We start from the raw sequence: 24,252 nt of genomic DNA, 5'->3' as shown, positions 1-24,252 counted from the left end.
TGTCACAATTTATATTGTAATATTACGCCAGTTAACTTGCTATTCCAACAGATTTTTGTTTTTCTCCGTTTAATCATCCCCTTGAATGGCTGGGTTTACCTAGTTTGGATTTCCCCGGAAGTGACGTGGCAACTCGGAAGAGCAAGCCGAAGAAACACGTATCCGAGAGACTCAGGCGTCTTTGGCACCTGGGGTGTGTATATATATATATATATATGTTAGTGAACTAGACAGCAGAAATGTTCTGAAGAATGGGAACTTAATTGGTCGTGATATAGTTGAAGTCGAGATATATATATATTTGTAATCCTAGTGAACGCCCTCAATCAAGGCGTTTGGATCAAAACTCAGCAAGTTCATTTCGTGGCGAAAACGCCATCGGAAACCGTGAGTAGCTAACGTCAGCAAGGTAGCTAGCTAGTTGTCCAAATTAGTTTCGTACTTCAGTGACAGTAGTACGTTAGCTAAACTAGCTGGGTATGCAGAGAGAACAGTCCCTTCCAGGCCAGATTAGTTTACACAACCCTTCAACTACACTCTTAACTAGCTAAGTATTAGCTTTGTGGCTGAGTTGAATAGGGTACTAGTATGTTAAACTAGCCTGTTTTATTTACTTGCCAACCGATACGTCTACCCAGCTTGATAGATACAACTTGGCATTTCAACAATGCAGGATTTAGTTTAAGCGAAATTAAAGCTAAATCAAATTGAGTGAATATGTAATTTTGTTGATGTCAAGTGTCAATCTAGTTCAATCATTGCTCTCTGTTTACACTTGCCCCCTAGGCAGCTGTCAACATGCATGTATATATTCACTGGCTGTTAGTTAGCTAGCGAGTTGTAAGGAAACAATTGGACAATTTCCACATTGTATTGCCCAACGACCAGGATTATGAAATGTCAAGGTCCTCGCCTGCTCTATGTTCTGATTGCCTGACTGTGTTGCCCTGTCATCCTACCACATCGCTGTAGATATTGCCTGCACAATGGTGCGTGCAGCGCTGGTGACTGCCACCAGTCTGGCTCTGACTGGCGCTGTGATTGCCCATGCCTACTTGCTCAAACACCAGTTCTACCCCACTGTGGTCTACCTCACCAAGAGTAGCCCCAGTATGGCAGTGAGTACACACTAGTTCTCTACATTCCCCTGTTTGATTGACATGTTTATCAGATGTATGGCCTGTAACGTGGCTTTCCCTCCCTCTCCTCTTCGTGTCAGGTGTTGTACATCCAGGCGTTTGTGTTGGTGTTCCTGTTGGGAAAGTTCATGCGTAAAGTCTTCTTCGGGCAGCTGAGAGCTGCAGAGATGGAGGTATGGACCAATGATATGTTATTTCAGTATTTGTTTACCTCCTGTTTGGTTTGCTAGGGCTCTAGAGCTGTGTTGTTCAATGAACTACCACTGGACTTCTATGTAATTCTGCTAGTGCTTACGCCTGTGTTGCAACCATTATACCCTCTACACACAGCTGAGCCAAGCTGTGTTGTCTTGGTTATGCATTCACCATATTTACTAGACTCGTGCCAGAAAGGAAAATCTGAAAATAAAATGTCAAAGCCAGTACACGTTTGGGTCAGTATGATAGTGTTTTAAAAGGTTATCACTAAAATTCACCTTCCTCTCCATTCAGCATCTGATAGAGCGATCCTGGTATGCTGTCACAGAGACGTGTCTGGCCTTTACCGTGTTTAGAGATGACTTCTCTCCCCGCTTCGTAGCCCTCTTCACCCTGCTGCTCTTCATCAAGTGCTTCCACTGGCTGGCTGAGGACAGGGTGGACTTTGTGAGAGGCTGTTACATGTTAAACACATTTGTATAGATATTTCACATGGTTAAGACATTGAGTTTACCCTACCCTTAAACATGTTTACCATCCATAAAGTGGCAATGAATGTGAAAGGAAAGCACGTGTGTCTGTCTGTTCTGATGGTATTTTCCCACCTTCTCACTCAGATGGAGAGAAGTCCTAATATATCCTGGGTCTTCCACTTCAGGGTGTTCTGTGAGTATGGGTTATATCTCTTCAAGGTGTTAAAGGCCCACTCAGTGATTTACAATACCTTGTAATGTGCCCTTCAGTGGTTTACAGTACAGTATGTGTTATGCTATCTTTTAATTGACTCTACAGTGTGTATATCAGTACTGTAATTGTTACTACTTATTGGAGTGTGACTGATTTATTCACAGATATGTGAAACTGGTGTTTTTAGGACCAAGTGTGTTTCTTAAATTAATATGCAAATATATTAGACTGCTGCACCTGGTCCTGGATGCACATCATTTAAACTGAAACATGGACCTTGAAGCTTGATAACACAACTGGCATATCTTGGCAAGAACCTCAAGGCCAATACTAGTGTGTTTAGTCAAAATGACTGGTAGGCATGGACAGAAACCCACTGACTTGTCATTTTATCAAAATCATTGCATCTCTCACCTAGCTCTGATGTTGTTGCTGGGAGTCCTGGACTTCCTGTTTGTCAACCATGCCTGTCACAGTATCATCACACGAGGGGCCTCTGTCCAGCTGGTCTTTGGGTTTGAGGTTTGTAAAACTATACGTTGCCATTTTTGAATTTCAGTCATATGTGATGCTTTATTGGTACATGCATGCCACATTTTGTTTTTGAAGTAATATTTGTTGACTTGATGAATCTAAGCAGTTGGTAATAATTCAGCGCACTTCTCTTCTTACCAAAATAATAACTGTTGTTGTTTAGTATGCCATCCTGATGACAATGGTGTTCACCACCTTCATCAAGTACACCCTCCACACTGTCGACCTCCAGAGTGACAACCCCTGGGACAACAAAGCAGTCTACATGCTCTACACCGAGCTCTTCACTGGTATGATACCGGTATCACTAAATATACTCTACACTGGTATGATACCTGTTATCACTAAATATACTCTACACTGGTATGATACCGGTTATCACTAAATATACTCTACACTGGTATGATACCTGTTATCACTAAATATACTCTACACTGGTATGATACCATTATTACTAAATATACTCTACACTGGTATGATACCGGTATCACTAAATATACTCTACACTGGTATGATACCTGTTATCACTAAATATACTCTACACTGGTATGATACCTGTTATCACTAAATATACTCTACACTGGTATGATACCTGTTATCACTAAATATACTCTTCACTGGTATGATACCATTATTACTAAATATACTCTACACTGGTATGATACCGGTATCACTAAATATACTCTACACTGGTATGATACCGGTTATCACTAAATATACTCTACACTGGTATGATACCTGTTATCACTAAATATACTCTACACTGGTATGATACCTGTTATCACTAAATATACTCTACACTGGTATGATACCGGTTATCACTAAATATACTCTACACTGGTATGATACCGGTTATCACTAAATATACTCTACACTGGTATGATACCTGTTATCACTAAATATACTCTACACTGGTATGATACCTGTTATCACTAAATATACTCTACACTGGTATGATACCATTATTACTAAATATACTCTACACTGGTATGATACCGGTATCACTAAATATACTCTACACTGGTATGATACCTGTTATCACTAAATATACTCTACACTGGTATGATACCTGTTATCACTAAATATACTCTTCACTGGTATGATACCATTATTACTAAATATACTCTACACTGGTATGATACCGGTATCACTAAATATACTCTACACTGGTATGATACCGGTTATCACTAAATATACTCTACACTGGTATGATACCTGTTATCACTAAATATACTCTACACTGGTATGATACCGGTTATCACTAAATATACTCTTCACTGGTATGATACCTGTTATCTCTAAATATACTCTACACTGGTATGATACCGGTTATCACTAAATATACTCTTCACTGGTATGATACCATTATTACTAAATATACTCTACACTGGTATGATACCGGTTATCACTAAATATACTCTACACTGGTATGATACCTGTTATAATTTTTTGTCCATTTAAAATAACATTAAATTGATCATAAATACAGCATAGACATTGTTAATGTTGTAAATTACTATTGTAGCTGGAAAAGGCTGGTTTATGGAATATCTAAATAGGCGTACAGAGGCCCATTATCAACAACCATCACTCCTGTGTTACAATGGCACGTTGTGATAACTACTCAAATCAAATCAAATTTATTTATATAGCCCTTCGTACATCAGTTGATATCTCAAAGTGCTGTACAGAAACCCAGCCTAAAACCCCAAACACCAAGCAATGCAGGTGTAGAAGCACGGTGGCTAGGAAAAACTCCCTAGAAAGGCCAAAACCTAGGAAGAAACCTAGAGAGGAACCAGGCTATGTGGGTTGGCCAGTCCTCTTCTGGCTGTGCCGGGTGGAGATTATAACAGAACATGGCCAAGATGTTCAAATGTTCATAAATGACCAGCATGGTCGAATAATAATAATAAGGCAGAACAGTTGAAACTGGAGCAGCAGCACAGTCAGGTGGACTGGGGACAGCAAGGAGTCATCATGTCAGGTAGTCCTGGGGCATGGTCCTAGGGCTCAGGTCAGTTGAAACTGGAGCAGCAGCACGATCAGGTGGACTGGGGACAGCAAGGAGTCATCATGTCAGGTATTCCTGGGGCATGGTCCTAGGGCTCAGGTCAGTTGAAACTGGAGCAGCAGCACGGCTAGGTGGACTGGGGACAGCAAGGAGTCATCATGTCAGGTAGTCCTGGGGCATGGTCCTAGGGCTCAGGTCCTCCGAGAGAGAGAAAGAAAGAGAGAAGGAGAGAATTAGAGAACCACTCCAGGTTTATAATTTTAAAAGGCTAATTGATCATTAGAAAATTATTTTGCAACTATGTTCGCACAGCTGAAAACTGTTGTGCTGCTTAAAGAAGCATTAAAACTGGCCTTCTTTAGACTAGTTGAGTATCTGAAGCATCAGCATTTTTGGGTTCGATTACAGGCTCAAAGTGGCCAAGAAACAAATAACTTTCTTCTGTAACTCTATTCTTGTTCTGAGAAATGAAGGCTATTCCATGTGAGAAATTGCCAAGAAACTGAAGATCCCAGTTGAGGACTTGTGAGGCATCTGTTTCTCAAACTAGACACTAATGTACTTGTCCTCTTGCTCAGTTGTGCACCGGGGCCTCCCACTCCTCTTTCTATTCTGGTCAGAGCCAGTTTGCTCTGTTCTGTGAAGGGAGTAGTACACAGCGTTGTACGAGAGCTCCAGTTTCTTTGCAATTTCTTGCATGGAATAGCCTGAGAAATGTTTTTGCCAAGTGACCCCAAACTTTTGTGTGTGTGTGTGTGTGTGTGTGTATATATATCTCACACACACACTGAAGTGGGATGCTTAAGACATTAAAATCCCCCCCCCAGGTTTCATCAAGGTCCTCCTGTACATGGCGTTCATGACCATCATGATAAAGGTGCACACCTTCCCCCTATTCGCCATCCGGCCCATGTACCTGGCTATGAGGTGAGCAACACAGCTGCTCTAAACCTTAAAATAAAGATACCATTCTAAATGATTAGACCTGGAAGCCAGGGCTCTCTGAAGACTCAATATGTTACCTGGCCAACAGATTGTCTTCTCTTATCGGTTTGTTGTCATTAGAGGCAGGTGTAACCATTAGAACACTTGAATTTCTGGATTCTATTCTTTAGGCAGTTCAAGAAAGCTGTTACGGATGCAATAATGTCTCGGCGAGCTATCCGCAACATGAATACACTGTGAGTGTGCTATGCATCTGTTTTTATTTGTTATTTTGTGTCTCCACAATGGGGAAAAAATAATTCCTCTTACCATATTCATCATTTTATTATGATTAATATTTTAATTTTTTTTTAATAAACATTGATGGACTAGTCCATGGTCTATTAACTCTGTGTATCTCTGCAGTTACCCAGATGCCACTCCTGAAGATCTGCTGGCTTCAGACAACGTGTGTATCATCTGTCGTGAAGAGATGGTGACTGGAGCCAAGAAACTTCCTTGCAACCATATCTTCCACGCAAGGTATTTTATGGATACTTACTATACTATTCCTGTTTTAGACAGAACGGTATCAGAAATTAGAAAATACATGTTTTTTTTTTTATATATATATTTTTTATATATTTTTTACATTTGTCTAGTCATATGGGGCGGCAGGGTAGCCTAGTGGTTAGAGCGTTGGACTAGTAACCGGAAGGTTGTAAGTTCAAACCCCCGAGCTGACAAGGTACAAATATGTGGTTCTGCCCCTGAACAGGCAGTTAACCCACTGTTCCTAGGCCGTCATTGAAAATAAGAATTTGTTCTTAACTGACTTGCCTAGTTAAATAAAGGTCAAATTAAAAATATGAATACATTTCATCACCATTTCTGTCCCATTAGTGTTTTTGCTGGTCCTGTTGGTTTTCTGCTTTTTATGTCACTAACTAACCATTTCCTTCATTTTGTGTCCCAGTTGCCTTCGTTCCAGAGACTCTGTGTAGCTAACTAACCTTTTCCTTCATTGTGTGTCCCAGTTGCCTTCGTTCCAGAGACTCTGTGTAGCTAACTAACCTTTTCCTTCATTTTGTGTCCCAGTTGCCTTCGTTCCTGGTTCCAGAGACTCTGTGTAGCTAACTAACCTTTTTCCTTAATTTTGTGTCCCAGTTGCCTTCGTTCCAGAGACTCTGTGTAGCTAACTAACCTTTTCCTTCATTTTGTGTCCCAGTTGCCTTCGTTCCTGGTTCCAGAGACTCTGTGTAGCTAACTAACCTTTTCCTTCATTTTGTGTCCCAGTTGCCTTCGTTCCAGAGACTGTGTAGCTAACTAACCTTTTCCTTCATTTTGTGTCCCAGTTGCCTTCGTTCCTGGTTCCAGAGACAGCAGACGTGTCCTACATGTCGTATGGATGTCCTCCGGGCCTCTAACCCCAACCAGCCTCCCGCCCCAGCGCCTGCCCAGCCTCCTGCCCCGGCAGCACCTGTCAACGCCCCTGTCCCTGGTCCACCTGGGAACGGTGGGTGGCACCACACAGAACAACACGCCCATTGTCTAACGTCAAATGTAGTTTCATTCATTGATTTAAAAAAATATGTATGTATTTTTTATTTTAGTTTAATTTATTAACCTGTCTTTGGAGGACAAATCTATTCACTTTTTTTTTGACAGCTTTTTTGCTATGATACTTTCATATAAAGCAGTCACATAATAATACATTACCAAACATCAGCTCTTTAATCCCACCTCTCAGCCCATCCCACCTTTCACCAATAGACCTCAGCTCTTTAATCCCACCTCTCAGCCTCTCTCAGCCCATCCCACCTATCACCATAGACCTCAGCTCTTTAATCCCACCCCTCAGCCCATCCCACCTATCACCAATAGACCTCAGCTCTTTAATCCCACCTCTCAGCCTCTCTCAGCCCATCCCACCTATCACCAATAGACCTCAGCTCTTTAGTCCCACCCCTCAGCCCATCCCACCTATCACCATAGACGTCAGCTCTTTAATCCCACCCCTCAGCCCAGCCCACCTATCACCAATAGACCTCAGCTCTTTAATCCCGCCTCTCCGTTTCTCTCAGCCCATCCCACCTATCACCAATAGACCTCAGCTCTTTAATCCCACCTCTCAGCCCATCCCACCTATCACCAATAGACCTCGGCTCTTTAATCCCACCTCTCAGCCCATCCCACCTATCACCAATAGACCTCAGCTCTTTAATCCCACCTCTCAGCCCATCCCACCTATCACCAATACACCTCAGCTCTTTAATCCCACCTCTCAGCCCATCCCACCTATCACCAATAGACCTCAGCTCTTTAATCCCACCTCTCTCAGCCCATCCCACCTATCACCAATAGACCTCAGCTCTTTAGTCCCACCTCTCAGCCCATCCCACCTATCACCAATAGACCTCGGCTCTTTAATCCCACCTCTCAGCCCATCCCACCTATCACCAATAGACCTCAGCTCTTTAATCCCACCTCTCAGCCCATCCCACCTATCACCAATAGACCTCGGCTCTTTAATCCCACCTCTCAGCCCATCCCACCTATCACCAATAGACCTCGGCTCTTTAATCCCACCTCTCAGCCCATCCCACCTATCACCAATAGACCTCGGCTCTTTAATCCCACCTCTCAGCCCATCCCACCTATCACCAATAGACCTCGGCTCTTTAATCCCACCTCTCAGCCCATCCCACCTATCACCAATAGACCTTGGCTCTTTAATCCCACCTCTCAGCCCATCCCACCTATCACCAATAGACCTCGGCTCTTTAATCCCACCTCTCAGCCCATCCCACCTATCACCAATAGACCTCGGCTCTTTAATCCCACCTCTCAGCCCATCCCACCTATCACCAATAGACCTCGGTTCTTTAATCCCACCTCTCAGCCCATCCCACCTATCACCAATAGACCTTGGCTCTTTAATCCCACCTCTCAGCCCATCCCACCTATCACCAATAGACCTCGGCTCTTTAATCCCACCTCTCAGCCCATCCCACCTATCACCAATAGACCTCGGCTCTTTAATCCCACCTCTCACCAATAGACCTCAGCTCTTTAATCCCACCCCTCAGCCTCTCTCAGCCCATCCCACCTATCACCAATAGACCTAAGCTCTTTAATCCCACCTCTCAGCCCATCCCACCTATCACCAATAGACCTCAGCTCTTTAATCCCACCCCTCAGCCTCTCTCAGCCCATCCCACCTATCACCAATAGACCTAAACTCTTTAATCCCACCTCTCAGCCCATCCCACCTATCACCAATAGACCTAAGCTCTTTAATCCCACCTCTCAGCCCATCCCACCTATCACCAATAGACCACCTCGTTTGGTTTCAATGGGCCATTTATCTTTGAATTGTGCTGTGATGTTTTACATAATTTACATAAAATGTACATCAAAATATACCATTCTAATCTTATAGTATCCACAGACTGTGAGCTAAAGATGAAAACCTTTCCTACGAGTATTATTATGTTATTTATTGACTGGCTTTCCAGATCGCCCGACCCTGCTAGTTGTAAGATTAACTTGAAGTGCATGCTGTCATTTTTATATAATAGTTTAACTGGGAAAAACTCAGTGTTGAATCAAGAGTAGGTTTTTTTGTATATCAGTTCATGTGCCATGGAATCAGTACATCGCAAATCTCTTCCCATTTATTTTGCAACCTGTATGACACAGCTGTCAACATTTTTGTCCTCAAATGAAACCGGTATATTTTCATTTTAGCCAATTAGTATCATTTAATATATGGCAAACAAGGTCCCTCGTTTCAGGTGGTTACTAGATGTGATATGAACCTAGTAATGGTTTGATGATATTACTAGATATTAACCTAGTAATGGTTTGATGATATTACTAGATACACCACATACAAAAGTATGTGGACACCAGCTTGTCGAACCTCTCATTCCAAAATCATGGGCATTAATATGGTGTTGGTCCCCCTTTTGCTGCTATAAACAGCCTCCACTCTTCTGGGAAGGCTTTCCACTAGATGTTGGAACATTGCTGTGGGGACTTGCTTCCATTCAGCCACAAGAGCATTAGTGAGGTCGGGCACTGATGTTGGGCGATTAGGCCTCTGGCTCGCAGTCAGCTTTCCAATTCATCCCAAAGGTTTTAGATGAGGTTGAGGTCAGGGCTCTGTGCAGGCCAGTCAAGTTCTTCCACCCCAATCTCGACAAAAATTCTGTATGGACCTCGCTTCTTTGTTCACAGGGGCATTGTCATGCTGAAACAGGAAAGGGCCTGTTGCCACAGTTGTAAGCACAGAAACGTCTAGAATGTCATTGTATGCTGTAGCGTTAATATTTCCATTCACTGGAACTTAGGGGCAAAGCCCGAACCATTAAAAAACAGCCTCAGACCATTATGCCGCCTCCACCAAACATTACAGTTGGCACTATGTATTGGGGCAGGTAGTGTTCTCCTGGCATCTGCCAAACCCAGATGCGTCCGTCGGACTGCCAGATGGTGAAGCATGATTCATCACTCCAGAGAACACGTTTCTACTGCTCCAGAGTCCAATGGCGGCGAACTTTACACCATTCCAGCCAACGCTTGGCATTGAGCATGGTGATCTTAGGCTTGTGTGCAACTGCTCGGCCATGGAAACCCATTTCATGAAGCTCCCGAGAAGCAGTTCTTGTGCTGACGTTGCTTCCAGAGACAGTTTGGATCTCTGTAGGGAGAGTTGCAACCGAGAACAGACCATTTTTATGTGTTTAAGCACTCTGCGGTCCCGTTCTGTGAGCTTGTGTAGCCTACCACTTTGCAGCTGAGCCGTTGTTGCTCCTAGACGTTTCCACTTCACAATAACAGCACTTACAGTTGACCTGGGCAGCTCTAGCAGGGCAGAAATTTGACAAACTGACTTGTTGGAAAGATGACGGTGCCACGTTGAAAGTCGCTGAGCTCTCCAGTAAGGCCAGTTTACTTCCAATATTTGTCTATGGAGATTGCATGGCTGTATGCCCGACTTTATACACCTGTCAGTAACAGGTGAGGCTGATATAGCCAAATCCACAAATTTGAAGGGACATTCACATACTTTTGGCCATGTAGTGTATCTGATACTAACCTAGTAATGGTTTCAGGAAGTTACTGTGTATCTGATACTAACCTAGTAATGGTTTCAGGAAGTTACTGTGTATCTGATACTAACCTAGTAATGGTTTCAGGAAGTTACTGTGTATCTGATACTAACCTAGTAATGGTTTCAGGAAGTTACTGTGTATCTGATACTAACCTAGTAATGGTTTCAGGAAGTTACTGTGTATCTGATACTAACCTAGTAATGGTTTCAGGAAGTTACTGTGTATCTGATAGGAACCTAGTAATGGTTTCATTAAGTTACTGTGTATCTGATAGGAATCTAGTAATAGTTTCATTAAGTTACTAGATATAAACTGGGTTGACTCCCAAGCAAGCAGCTGACTGACATGCGTCTCCCTCTTGTCTCCTCTAGTTGGCCCTGGAATGATGCCCCACTTCCCCCCAGGGCTGTTTCCTTTCTGGGGGCCCTTCCCTGGAGCGGCCCCCCCTGCTGGTGCTGCTGGCGCCCCAGGGGCCACAGAGACCCCAGGGGCCACAGAGGCAGCTCAGACTCAGGGAGCTGGTGAGTGTCGTTTCTCCTCTCTGGTACTTGGACTGGCATTTTGACATTCTATTATAATAGCTAGCTATTAACCAATTGAAGAAGTAGTTTCCTGGACCTAGATGACAAAATGGCACGTTCAATAGAGATTCTCAATTGAGCATGCTTTTTTGGTCCAGGACTAGACTTCCTCTGGGTCTGGGAGACCAGCCCTAAAGTGTCCATCCTAACATTCTGTGAACATTGAAGTCATAATTTCTCTTTGTGTGAATCAGGCACCACTGGGGCCAGTACAGTCGGTGCTGCTCCTGCTCCAGGAGGCCCTATGCCTGGGTTCCCCTTCCACTCCTTCCCACCCCCACCATTCCCCTCAGCTCCGTGGCTGACTATGCCACCACCACCTCCACCGTTTGGTAAGAGCTAGAGTCATTCTTACTCCTTCACTTATAAATGAAGCCTCCATCATGATATACTGTAGATTGGCCACCATTTTCAACATTCTTATTTACCAAGTTGCCGGGGGGAGGACTGTTGCCGGTGGGAGGGCTGTTGCCGGGGGAGGGCTGTTCACAAATCTGTAAGGCTGGCATCTTGAATAACCTTGTCATGCTGTGTGCTCTGTTCCAGTGTCATCCATGCCCCCTCCTCCCCCGGCCCTGTCCACCATGTCAGAGGCTGAGCTGAGGGAGCTGGAGCAGGAGGGCCGTAGAGGCCTGGAGGCCAGACTGCAGTGTCTCCACAACATCCACACTCTACTGGACGCTGCCATGCTCAACATCGACCAATACCTCACTACCGTCGCCACACTCATGTAATGATGCCTCGTTTAAATTTTTATATGGGGAAAAACCACATCTTTCTGTAGTGGGTCAACATTTACCTTATTGTTTGGCATATGATTATCATGCTACTCCTTTGCTCCTCAGTCCTCCTCAGTCAGAAACCAGCAGCGCGGCTGGAGAGGCCAGCGGATCATCTCCTCCCTCCACTAGTGCAGAAACCCAGGAGAACCAGGAGAACAACTCTCAGAGCAGTACAGGTGCAGTGCATTCTTGATTCCCCCCCACACATTTTGTTAAGTTACAGCCTTATTCTAAAATGGATGAAAGAAAAAAAAAAACGTTTTTCTACACACAATACACCATAATGACAAGCGAAAACAGGTTTTTAGAAGATGTTGCTAATTTATAAAAAAAAATATGGAAAATGTCAAGGGGTCTGAATACTTTCCGAAGGCACTAAGTCTCCACTAGTGCAGAAACCCAGGAGAACGACTGTCAGGTAAGTCTTCCCATTGACTGACAGATATTGTGAAACAGAATTGTTCAGTTAGGAATCCGGACTAGCCGTTAGTGGGATTTTAAAGCGCCATTTTTTGTATTTTTTTTTACACTGTAGACACATTTTCTCACTTTAGTTTCACTCCTATGTCTCTTCTCTCCAGCCGCTGAACCTGAAGCTGTGAATGGTGCCACAGGTTTCTCCCAGCCAGACTCTACCACGTTGAGCGACAGTGAAGACCAGGGGGATGGAGAGGAAGTCGGGGAAGACGGAGAGCCCAACCCTTCAGAGCTGAGGCGCCGTCGTCTCCGCAAACTCGAGACCACACCCCCTCCTCCTGATCACTAAAACATGCCAACTGGTGCATTCTGGGAACTGACTTATCAATCAATACATTTGATGACCAATTAATAATTATAGCTGTATTTTATTTCTCTCCTTTCTCCTCCTGACTCTGTGTTTTGTGTTGTTTAAACTCAGACAGCCAAGAGAGAGGAGGAAGGACCAACTTGTTGTTCCACAACCTTTTTGTTGTTGTTGGAACACATTAAAGTAAGATAAGAAAATACTGCCTGACATCTTATGATCCATATGCAGGTTTTGTCCCCCCCCCTCCCGTTTACCCAATACTGAGGAGTCATATTCAACACACAGACCGGACTTCTTCAAAGACACACCTGGCCTGAGACCAGACTTCTTCAAATATACACCTGGCCTGAGACCAGACTTCTTCAAATACACACCTGGCCTGAGACTAGACTTCTTCAAAGACACACCTGGCCTGAGACCAGACTTCTTCAAATATACACCTGGCCTGAGACCAGACTTCTTCAAATACACACCTGGCCTGAGACTAGACTTCTTCAAAGACACACCTGGCCTGAGACCAGACTTCTTCAAATACACACCTGGCCTGAGACCAGACTTCTTCAAATACACACCTGGCCTGAGACTAGACTTCTTCAAATACACACCTGGCCTGAGACCAGACTTCTTCAAATACACACCTGGCCTGAGACCAGACTTCTTCAAAGACACACCTATCCTGAGACTGGACTTTTTCATATACACACCTGTCCTGAGTTCTTGTTCAGTGACAACAAAGTGAACAGTGTTTCTAAATCTCAGGTCACTGGTACTTGTCCTTCCAACTGTGAAAGATTACTTTTTCTTCTGCTTTCCCCCGTGACTATAAAATTTATCCTCCTTATTGTCCAGCTTGTCAGACCGTGTTACAGGGAGGTCTGACCCATTGACTTAAAGGAAGCAATGTTAAATTTCAATCTGGCTTTGTCTGTAATGGTACCCTATTCCCTATGTAGTGCATAGGTGTCTGGTCCAAGTAGTGCACTACCTAGGGAATTGGTTGTAGCCATAGCGTCCCGAGTGATGGACGATTTAATACTTTCTTTGGGATATCAAGATTTTGCTGCAGGCGTGAGCATTATAACTTAATAAGAAATTGGGTTGATTTAACCTGTACATACTGTAAAAAATAGTTTTACTATGGATGACCTGTACATACTGCAGAATAAACCATTGAAATGTAACGTTGCTGTTATCAGAGCTCAGCATGCATGTCTTTGTTGGTATGTACTACGTGGATGGGTTCACTATCAGGAATATTCATCTCGGCTGTCCAGGAAAGACAGACCAATACGAACTGTACTCCGCTGGTGGGAAAACCTATCGCATCTGTGTTTCCCTTTAATGTTTTCACACTTACTATAGTGGTAGTGTAGGGGCTCTATTCAGTCAATACGTAGCACTGTCGATCCGCTTTGTAGCGCGATTTGACAAAAGGCAATGTTCCCGCAGTCGCAGAGACTGCTTTCACCGTAGATGCTGCGTATCTCGGCTCAAACGGAAATTACTTTCATTTTAACGCGGATCTTCAGCGATTTAAAAAAAATAATAATTATGGATTGAATCCAGCCCTAAACTGGGGAAAGGCGCACCAACCTAGAAGAAATGGCCCACTTCAGTATTTTCATTCACATTCGATGTGTTCATTGTAATTATAAGATTAACAACACCGATCTCAGTATATTCCGTTTAAGCTATAAAGCCCCTAGAAAATTCCAGTATAAAATGGATTCCGGTGAGAATGACAAGGTATTTGTTCCATAAATGCTAAAACAACAGGTGATAACTTATTTAAAATCAGATAACTTCAATGTACAATCACAGAAAATGACAAACGAATCTACTGTTGTCTCCATTACTTCTGGAAGTGGTCACACCGACGTTACTTTTAGCTTGCCGGCAAGTAGGAAACAATACCTGTAAAAAAACTAAAAAAACTTTTGGTCCCGTCAGAAAAGTTTAAAATAAACTTTCCATAGTGGAATGAATATAGCCTGAGTGTCAGTGTTTGTCCTCTTGCCAACACTGTTGCTCATTGTCAAGCCAAACATTTGACGTGACAAAGAGTTCAAATCAAATTTATTTATATAGCCCTTCGTACATCAGCTGATATCTCAAAGTGCTGTACAGAAACCCAGCCTAAAACCCCAAACAGCAAGCAATGCAGGTGTAGAAGCACGGTGGCTAGGAAAAACTCCCTAGAAAAGGCCAAAACCTAGGAAGAAACCAGGCTATGTGGGGTGGCCAGTCCTCTTCTGGCTGTGCCGGGTGGAGATTATAACAGAACATGGTCAAGATGTTCAAATGTTCATAAATGACCAGCATGGTCGAATAATAATAAGGCAGAACAGTTGAAACTGGAGCAGCAGCACAGCCAGGTGGACTGGGGACAGCAAGGAGTCATGTCAGGTAGTCCTGGGGCATGGTCCTAGGGCTCAGGTCCTCCGAGAGAGAGAAAGAGAGAAGGAGAGAATTAGAGAACGCACACTTAGATTCACACAGGACACCGAATAGGACAGGAGAAGTACTCCAGATATAACAAACTGACCCTAGCCCCCCGACACAAACTACTGCAGCATAAATACTGGAGGCTGAGACAGGAGGGGTCAGGAGTCACTGTGGCCCACTCCAAGGACACCCCCGGACAGGGCCAAACAGGAAGGATACAGCCCCCACACCACTAGAGGGATATCTTCAACCACCAACTTACCATCCTGAGACAAGGCTGAGTATAGCCCACAAAGACCTCCGCCACGGCACAACCCAAGGGGGAGGGGGGGGCGCCAACTCAGACAGTGACTCAACCCACTCAGGTGACGCACCCCCTCCAGGGACGGCATGAGAGAGCCCCAGTAAAGCCAGTGACTCAGCCCCTGTAATAGGGTTAGAGGCAGAGAATCCCAGTGGAAAGAGGGGAACCGGCCAGGCAGAGACAGCAAGGGCGGTTCGTTGCTCCAGAGCCTTTCCGTTCACCCTCCCACTCCTGGGCCAGACTACACTCAATCATATGACCCACTGAAGAGATGAGTCTTCAGTAGAGACTTGAAGGTTGAGACCGAGTTTGCGTCTCTGACATGGGTAGGCAGACCGTTCCATAAAAATGGAGCTCTATAGGAGAAAGCCCTGCCTCCAGCTGTTTGCTTAAAAATTCTAGGGACAATTAGGAGGCCTGCGTCTTGTGACCGTAGCGTACGTGTAGGTATGTACGGCAGGACCAAATCAGAGAGATAGGTAGGAGCAAGCTCATGTAATGCTTTGTAGGTTAGCAGTAAAACCTTGAAATCAGCCCTTGCTTTGACAGGAAGCCAGTGTAGAGAGGCTAGCACTGGAGTAATATGATCAAATTTGTTGGTTCTAGTCAGGATTCTAGCAGCCGTATTTAGCACTAACTGAAGTTTATTTAGTGCTTTATCCGGGTAGCCGGAAAGTAGAGCATTGCAGTAGTCTAACCTGGAAGTGACAAAAGCATGGATTAATTTTTCTGCATCATTTTTGGACAGAAAGTTTCTGATTTTTGCAATGTTACGTAGATGGAAAAAAAGCCGTCCTTGAAATGGTCTTGATATGTTCTTCAAAAGAGAGATCAGGGTCCAGAGTAACGCCGAGGTCCTTCACAGTTTTATTTGAGACGACTGTACAACCATTAAGATTAATTGTCAGATTCAACAGAAGATCTCTTTGTTTCTTGGGACCTAGAACAAGCATCTCCGTTTTGTCCGAGTTTAAAAGTAGAAAGTTTGCAGCCATCCACTTCCTTATGTCTGAAACACATTCTTCTAGCAAGGGCAATTTTGGGGCTTCACCATGTTTAATTGAAATGTACAGCTGTGTGTCATCCGCATAGCAGTGAAAGTTAACATTATGTTTTCGAATAACATCCCCAAGAGGTAAAATATATAGTGAAAACAATAGTGGTCCTAAAGCGGAACCTTGAGGAACACCGAAATTTACAGTTGATTTGTCAGAGGACAAACCATTCACAGAGACAAACTGATATCTTTCCGACAGATAAGATCTAAACCAGGCCAGAACTTGTCCGTGTAGACCAATTTGGGTTTCCAATCTCTCCAAAAGAATGTGGTGATCGATGGTATCAAAAGCAGCACTAAGGTCTAGGAGCACGAGGACAGATGCAGAGCATCGGTCCGATGCCATTAAAATGTCATTTACCACCTTCACAAGTGCCGTCTCAGTGCTATGATGGGGTCTAAAACCAGACTGAAGCATTTCGTATACATTGTCTTCAGGAAGGCAGTGAGTTGTTGCGCAACAGCCTTTTCTAAAATTTTTGAGAGGAATGGAAGATTCGATATAGGCCGATAGTTTTTATATTTTCTGGGTCAAGGTTTGGCTTTTTCAAGAGAGGCTTTATTACTGCCACTTTTAGTGAGTTTGGTACACATCCGGTGGATAGAGAGCCATTTATTATGTTCAACATAGGAGGGCCAAGCACAGGAAGCAGCTCTTTCAGTAGTTTAGTTGGAATAGGGTCCAGTATGCAGCTTGAAGGTTTAGAGGCCATGATTATTTTCATCATTGTGTCAAGAGATATAGTACTAAAACACTTGAGCGTCTCTCTTGATCCTAGGTCCTGGCAGAGTTGTGCAGACTCAGGACAACTGAGCTTTGAAGGAATACGCAGATTTAAGGAGGAGTCCGTAATTTGCTTTCTAATAATCATAATCTTTTCCTCAAAGAAGTTCATGAATGTATCACTGCTAAAGTGAAAGTCATCCTCTCTTGGGGAATGCTGCTTTTTAGTTAGCTTTGCGACAGTATCAAAAAGGAATTTCGGATTGTTCTTATTTTCCTCAATTAAGTTAGAAAAATAGGATGATCGAGCAGCAGTAAGGGCTCTTCGGTACTGCACGGTACTGTCTTTCCAAGCTAGTCGGAAGACTTCCAGTTTGGTGTGGCGCCATTTCCGTTCCAATTTTCTGGAAGCTTGCTTCAGAGCTCGGGTATTTTCTGTGTACCAGGGAGCTAGTTTCTTATGAGAAATGTTTTTAGTTTTTAGGGGTGCAACTGCATCTAGGGTATTGCGCAAGGTTAAGTTGAGTTCCTCAGTTAGGTGGTTAACTGATTTTTGTCCTCTGGCGTCCTTGGGTAGACAGAGGGAATCTGGAAGGACATCAAGGAATCTTTGTGTTGTCTGTGAATTTATAGCACGACTTTTGATGATCCTTGGTTGGGGTCTGAGCAGATTATTTGTTGCAATTGCAAACGTAATAAAATGGTGGTCCGATAGTCCAGGATTATGAGGAAAAACATTAAGATCCACAACATTTATTCCATGGGACAAAACTAGGTCCAGCGTATGACTGTGACAGTGAGTGGGTCCAGAGACATGTTGGACAAAACCCACTGAGTCGATGATGGCTCCGAAAGCCTTTTGGAGTGGGTCTGTGGACTTTTCCATGTGAATATTAAAGTCACCAAAGATTAGAATATTATCCGCTATGACTACAAGGTCCGATAGGAATTCAGGGAACTCAGTGAGGAACGCTGTATATGGCCCAGGAGGCCTGTAAACAGTAGCTATAAAAAGTGATTGAGTAGGCTGCATAGATTTCATGACTAGAAGCTCAAAAGACGAAAACGTCTTTTTTTTTGTAAATTGAAATTTGCTATCGTAAATGTTAGCAACACCTCCGCCTTTGCGGGATGCACGGGGGATATGGTCACTAGTGTAGCCAGGAGGTGAGGCCTCATTTAACACAGTAAATTCATCAGGCTTAAGCCATGTTTCAGTCAGGCCAATCACATCAAGATTATGATCAGTGATTAGTTAATTGACTATAATTGCCTTTGAAGTAAGGGATCTAACATTAAGTAGCCCTATTTTGAGATGTGAGGTATCATGATCTCTTTCAATAATGACAGGAATGGAGGTGGTCTTTATCCTAGTGAGATTGCTAAGGCGAACACCGCCATGTTTAGTTTTGCCCAATCTAGGTCGAGGCACAGACACGGTCTCAATGGTGATAGCTGAGCTGACTACACTGACTGTGCTAGTGGCAGACTCCACTATGCTGGCAGGCTGGCTAACAGCCTGCTGCCTGGCCTGCACCCTATTTCATTGTGGAGATAGAGGAGTTAGAGCCCTGTCTATGTTGGTAGATAAAATGAGAGCACCCCTCCAGCTAGGATGGAGTCCGTCACTCCTCAGCAGGTCAGGCTTGGTCCTGTTTGTGGGTGAGTCCCAGAAAGAGGGCCAATTATCTACAAATTCTATCTTTTGGGAGGGGCAGAAAACAATTTTCAACCAGCGATTGAGTTGTGAGACTCTGCTGTAGAGCTCATCACTCCCCCTAACTGGGAGGGGGCCAGAGACAATTACTCGATGCCGACACATCTTTCTAGCTGATTTACACGCAGAAGCTATGTTGCGCTTGGTGATCTCTGACTGTTTCATCCTAACATCGTTGGTGCCAGCGTGGATAACAATATCTCTATACTCTCTACACTCGCCAGTTTTAGCTTTAGCCAGCACCATCTTCAGATTAGCCTTAACGTCGGTAGCCCTGCCCCCCGGTAAACAGTGTATGATCGCTGGATGATTCGTTTTAAGTCTAATACTGCGGGTAATGGAGTCGCCAATGACTAGAGTTTTCAATTTGTCAGAGCTAATGGTGGGAAGCTTCGGCGTCTCAGACCCCGTAACGGGAGGAGTAGAGACCAGAGAAGACTCGGCCTCTGACTCCGACCCGCTGCTTAATGGGGAAAACCGGTTGAAAGTTTCTGTCGGCTGAATGAGCGACACCGGTTGAGCGTTCCTACAGCATTTCCTTCCAGAAACCGTGAGAAAGTTGTCCGGCTGCGGGGACTGTGCGAGGGGATTTATACTACTATCTGTACTTACTGGTGGCACAGACGCTGTTTCATCCTTTCCTACACTAAAATTACTCTTGCCTAGCGATTGCGTCTGAAGCTGGGCTTGTAGCACAGCTATCCTCGCCGTAAGGCGAGTACAGCGACTGCAATTAGAAGGCATCATGTTAATGTTACTACTTAGCTTCGGCTGTTGGAGGTCCTGACGAACCGTGTCCAGATAAAGCGTCCGGAGTGAAAAAGTTGAGTAGGAAAAAATATAAACGGTAATTAAAAAGTAAAACCCGTAAATTTGTCAGGTAGCAAAACAGGTTGGCAACAAAACGCACAGCAACTCAAAAACAAGTCTGCAAGTCGTGACCGGAAATGACGTCAACCACTAGGCAAGGAGTTGACATGAAATAGCACAATCAAGCTAATGAATACAACGGTCAGTTGACAAAACACATTGTGACCAATCAAAGGAATAAAACAAGAGACCCCTCCCCCTTTTGCAGATGTCAGTCATCTGTTGATCAGATTAAACGTTGCCTAGTTACTATATTCAGTGAGGACGTTCTGAACATTTTGTTGTTGTTGTTGTTGTGCAAAAATGCATCAGTCTATTGGAATGAGGTGTTGACTGTCTGCAGCTGTGAGTGGTCAGCAACCTGAGAGAGAGCACTTCAACAGACAGACAGCATCAGTCTATTGGAATGAGGTGTTGACTGTCTGCAGCTGTGAGTGGTCAGCAACCTGAGAGAGAGCACTTCAACAGACAGACAGCATCAGTCTATTGGAATGAGGTGTTGACTGTCTGCAGCTGTGAGTGGTCAGCAACCTGAGAGAGAGCACTTCAACAGACAGACAGCATCAGTCTATTGGAATGAGGTGTTGACTGTCTGCAGCTGTGAGTGGTCAGCAACCTGAGAGAGAGCACTTCAACAGACAGACAGCATCAGTCTATTGGAATGAGGTGTTGACTGTCTGCAGCTGTGAGTGGTCAGCAACCTGAGAGAGAGCACTTCAACAGACAGACAGCATCAGTCTATTGGAATGAGGTGTTGACTGTCTGCAGCTGTGAGTGGTCAGCAACCTGAGAGAGAGCACTTCAACAGACAGACAGCATCAGTCTATTGGAATGAGGTGTTGACTGTCTGCAGCTGTGAGTGGTCAGCAACCTGAGAGAGAGCACTTCAACAGACAGACAGCATCAGTCTATTGGAATGAGGTGTTGACTGTCTGCAGCTGTGAGTGGTCAGCAACCTGAGAGAGAGCACTTCAACAGACAGACAGCATCAGTCTATTGGAATGAGGTGTTGACTGTCTGCAGCTGTGAGTGGTCAGCAACCTGAGAGAGAGCACTTCAACAGACAGACAGCATCAGTCTATTGGAATGAGGTGTTGACTGTCTGCAGCTGTGAGTGGTCAGCAACCTGAGAGAGCGCACTTCAACAGACAGACAGCATCAGTCTATTGGAATGAGGTGTTGACTGTCTGCAGCTGTGAGTGGTCAGCAACCTGAGAGAGAGCACTTCAACAGACAGACAGCATCAGTCTATTGGAATGAGGTGTTGACTGTCTGCAGCTGTGAGTGGTCAGCAACCTGAGAGAGAGCACTTCAACAGACAGACAGCATCAGTCTATTGGAATGAGGTGTTGACTGTCTGCAGCTGTGAGTGGTCAGCAACCTGAGAGAGAGCATTTCAACAGACAGACAGCATCAGGGTCTGTCCAAAATGGCATCCTCTACCCTGCAGTCTATTGGAATGAGGTGTTGACTGTCTGCAGCTGTGAGTGGTCAGCAACCTGAGAGAGAGCACTTCAACAGACAGACAGCATCAGTCTATTGGAATGAGGTGTTGACTGTCTGCAGCTGTGAGTGGTCAGCAACCTGAGAGAGAGCACTTCAACAGACAGACAGCATCAGTCTATTGGAATGAGGTGTTGACTGTCTGCAGCTGTGAGTGGTCAGCAACCTGAGAGAGAGCACTTCAACAGAAAGACAGCATCAGTCTATTGAATGAGGTGTTGACTGTCTGCAGCTGTGAGTGGTCAGCAACCTGAGAGAGAGCACTTCAACAGACAGACAGCATCAGTCTATTGGAATGAGGTGTTGACTGTCTGCAGCTGTGAGTGGTCAGCAACCTGAGAGAGAGCACTTCAACAGACAGACAGCATCAGTCTATTGGAATGAGGTGTTGACTGTCTGCAGCTGTGAGTGGTCAGCAACCTGAGAGAGAGCACTTCAACAGACAGACAGCATCAGTCTATTGGAATGAGGTGTTGACTGTCTGCAGCTGTGAGTGGTCAGCAACCTGAGAGAGAGCACTTCAACAGACAGACAGCATCAGTCTATTGGAATGAGGTGTTGACTGTCTGCAGCTGTGAGTGGTCAGCAACCTGAGAGAGAGCACTTCAACAGACAGACAGCATCAGTCTATTGGAATGAGGTGTTGACTGTCTGCAGCTGTGAGTGGTCAGCAACCTGAGAGAGAGCATTTCAACAGACAGACAGCATCAGGGTCTGTCCAAAATGGCATCCTCTACCCTGCAGTCTATTGGAATGAGGTGTTGACTGTCTGCAGCTGTGAGTGGTCAACAACCTGAGAGAGAGCACTTCAACAGACAGACAGCATCAGTCTATTGGAATGAGGTGTTGACTGTCTGCAGCTGTGAGTGGTCAGCAACCTGAGAGAGAGCACTTCAACAGACAGACAGCATCAGTCTATTGAATGAGGTGTTGACTGTCTGCAGCTGTGAGTGGTCAGCAACCTGAGAGAGAGCACTTCAACAGACAGACAGCATCAGTCTATTGGAATGAGGTGTTGACTGTCTGCAGCTGTGAGTGGTCAGCAACCTGAGAGAGAGCACTTCAACAGACAGACAGCATCAGTCTATTGGAATGAGGTGTTGACTGTATGCAGCTGTGAGTGGTCAGCAACCTGAGAGAGAGCACTTCAACAGACAGACAGCATCAGTCTATTGGAATGAGGTGTTGACTGTCTGCAGCTGTGAGTGGTCAGCAACCTGAGAGAGAGCACTTCAACAGACAGACAGCATCAGTCTATTGGAATGAGGTGTTGACTGTCTGCAGCTGTGAGTGGTCAGCAACCTGAGAGAGAGCACTTCAACAGACAGACAGCATCAGTCTATTGGAATGAGGTGTTGACTGTCTGCAGCTGTGAGTGGTCAGCAACCTGAGAGAGAGCACTTCAACAGACAGACAGCATCAGTCTATTGGAATGAGGTGTTGACTGTCTGCAGCTGTGAGTGTTCAGCAACCTGAGAGAGAGCACTTCAACAGACAGACAGCATCAGTCTATTGGAATGAGGTGTTGACTGTCTGCAGCTGTGAGTGGTCAGCAACCTGAGAGAGAGCACTTCAACAGACAGACAGCATCAGTCTATTGGAATGAGGTGTTGACTGTCTGCAGCTGTGAGTGGTCAGCAACCTGAGAGAGAGCACTTCAACAGACAGACAGCATCAGGGTCTGTCCAAAATGGCATCCTCTACCCTGCAGTCTATTGGAATGAGGTGTTGACTGTCTGCAGCTGTGAGTGGTCAGCAACCTGAGAGAGAGCACTTCAACAGACAGACAGCATCTGTCTGCAGCTGTGAGTGGTCAGCAACCTGACTGTCTGCAGCTGTGAGTGGTCAGCAACCTCTATTGGAATGAGGTGTTGACTGTCTGCAGCTGTGAGTGGTCAGCAACCTGAGAGAGAGCACTTCAACAGACAGACAGCATCAGTCTATTGGAATGAGGTGTTGACTGTCTGCAGCTGTGAGTGGTCAGCAACCTGAGAGAGAGCACTTCAACAGACAGACAGCATCAGTCTATTGTGAGTGGTCAGCAACCTGAGAGAGAGCACTTCAACAGACAGACAGCATCAGGGAATGAGGTGTTGACTGTCTGCAGCTGTGAGTGGTCAGCAACCTGAGGTGTCAGTGACTGTCTGCAGCTGTGAGTGGTCAGCAACCTGAGAGAGAGCACTTCAACAGACAGACAGCATCAGTCTATTGGAATGAGGTGTTGACTGTCTGCAGCTGTGAGTGGTCAGCAACCTGAGAGAGAGCACTTCAACAGACAGACAGCATCAGGGTCTGTCCAAAATGGCATCCTCTACCCTGCAGTCTATTGGAATGAGGTGTTGACTGTCTGCAGCTGTGAGTGGTCAGCAACCTGAGAGAGAGCACTTCAACAGACAGACAGCATCAGTCTATTGGAATGAGGTGTTGACTCTCTGCAGCTGTTAGTGGTCAGCAACCTGAGAGAGAGCACTTCAACAGACAGACAGCATCAGTCTATTGGAATGAGGTTTTGACTGTCTGCAGCTGTGAGTGGTCAGCAACCTGAGAGAGAGCACTTCAACAGACAGACAGCATCAGTCTATTGGAATGAGGTGTTGACTGTCTGCAGCTGTGAGTGGTCAGCAACCTGAGAGAGAGCACTTCAACAGACAGACAGTATCAGTCTATTGGAATGAGGTGTTGACTGTCTGCAGCTGTGAGTGGTCAGCAACCTGAGAGAGAGCACTTCAACAGACAGACAGCATCAGTCTATTGGAATGAGGTGTTGACTGTCTGCAGCTGTGAGTGGTCAGCAACCCGAGAGAGAGCACTTCAACAGACAGACAGCATCAGTCTATTGGAATGAGGTGTTGACTGTCTGCAGCTG

The 24,252-nt window shown here is 44.9% G+C and overlaps 1 protein-coding gene across 3 annotated transcripts; it reads left to right on the top strand.

Moving 5' to 3' along the window:
• Positions 1–125: 125 nt before the first annotated feature.
• Positions 126–14,757, top strand: LOC139390921 (E3 ubiquitin-protein ligase synoviolin-like). 3 transcript variants are annotated; one of them, XM_071138315.1, is made up of 17 exons: positions 135–193; positions 314–387; positions 973–1,118; positions 1,220–1,312; positions 1,632–1,784; positions 1,955–2,003; positions 2,443–2,546; positions 2,722–2,848; positions 5,400–5,499; positions 5,688–5,753; positions 5,923–6,039; positions 6,852–7,012; positions 10,988–11,137; positions 11,392–11,529; positions 11,744–11,927; positions 12,043–12,155; positions 12,561–14,751. In XM_071138315.1, exons 3-17 carry the CDS (start codon positions 987–989, stop codon positions 12,743–12,745), a joined length of 1,872 nt encoding a protein of 623 aa, XP_070994416.1. In that variant the 5' UTR covers positions 135–193; positions 314–387; positions 973–986; the 3' UTR covers positions 12,746–14,751. The 3 variants fall into 3 exon arrangements, with proteins under 3 accessions (XP_070994414.1, XP_070994416.1, XP_070994417.1); XM_071138313.1 differs by lacking the exon at positions 314–387 and having other exon boundaries at positions 126–193; positions 12,561–14,757; XM_071138316.1 differs by lacking the exon at positions 135–193 and having other exon boundaries at positions 235–387; positions 12,561–13,942.
• Positions 14,758–24,252: the final 9,495 nt, after the last annotated feature.

This window comes from Oncorhynchus clarkii, chromosome 31 (assembly GCF_045791955.1).
Source record: "Oncorhynchus clarkii lewisi isolate Uvic-CL-2024 chromosome 31, UVic_Ocla_1.0, whole genome shotgun sequence".
Taxonomy (NCBI): domain Eukaryota; kingdom Metazoa; phylum Chordata; class Actinopteri; order Salmoniformes; family Salmonidae; genus Oncorhynchus; species Oncorhynchus clarkii.
This window is presented reverse-complemented; position numbering and strand designations above follow the sequence as displayed.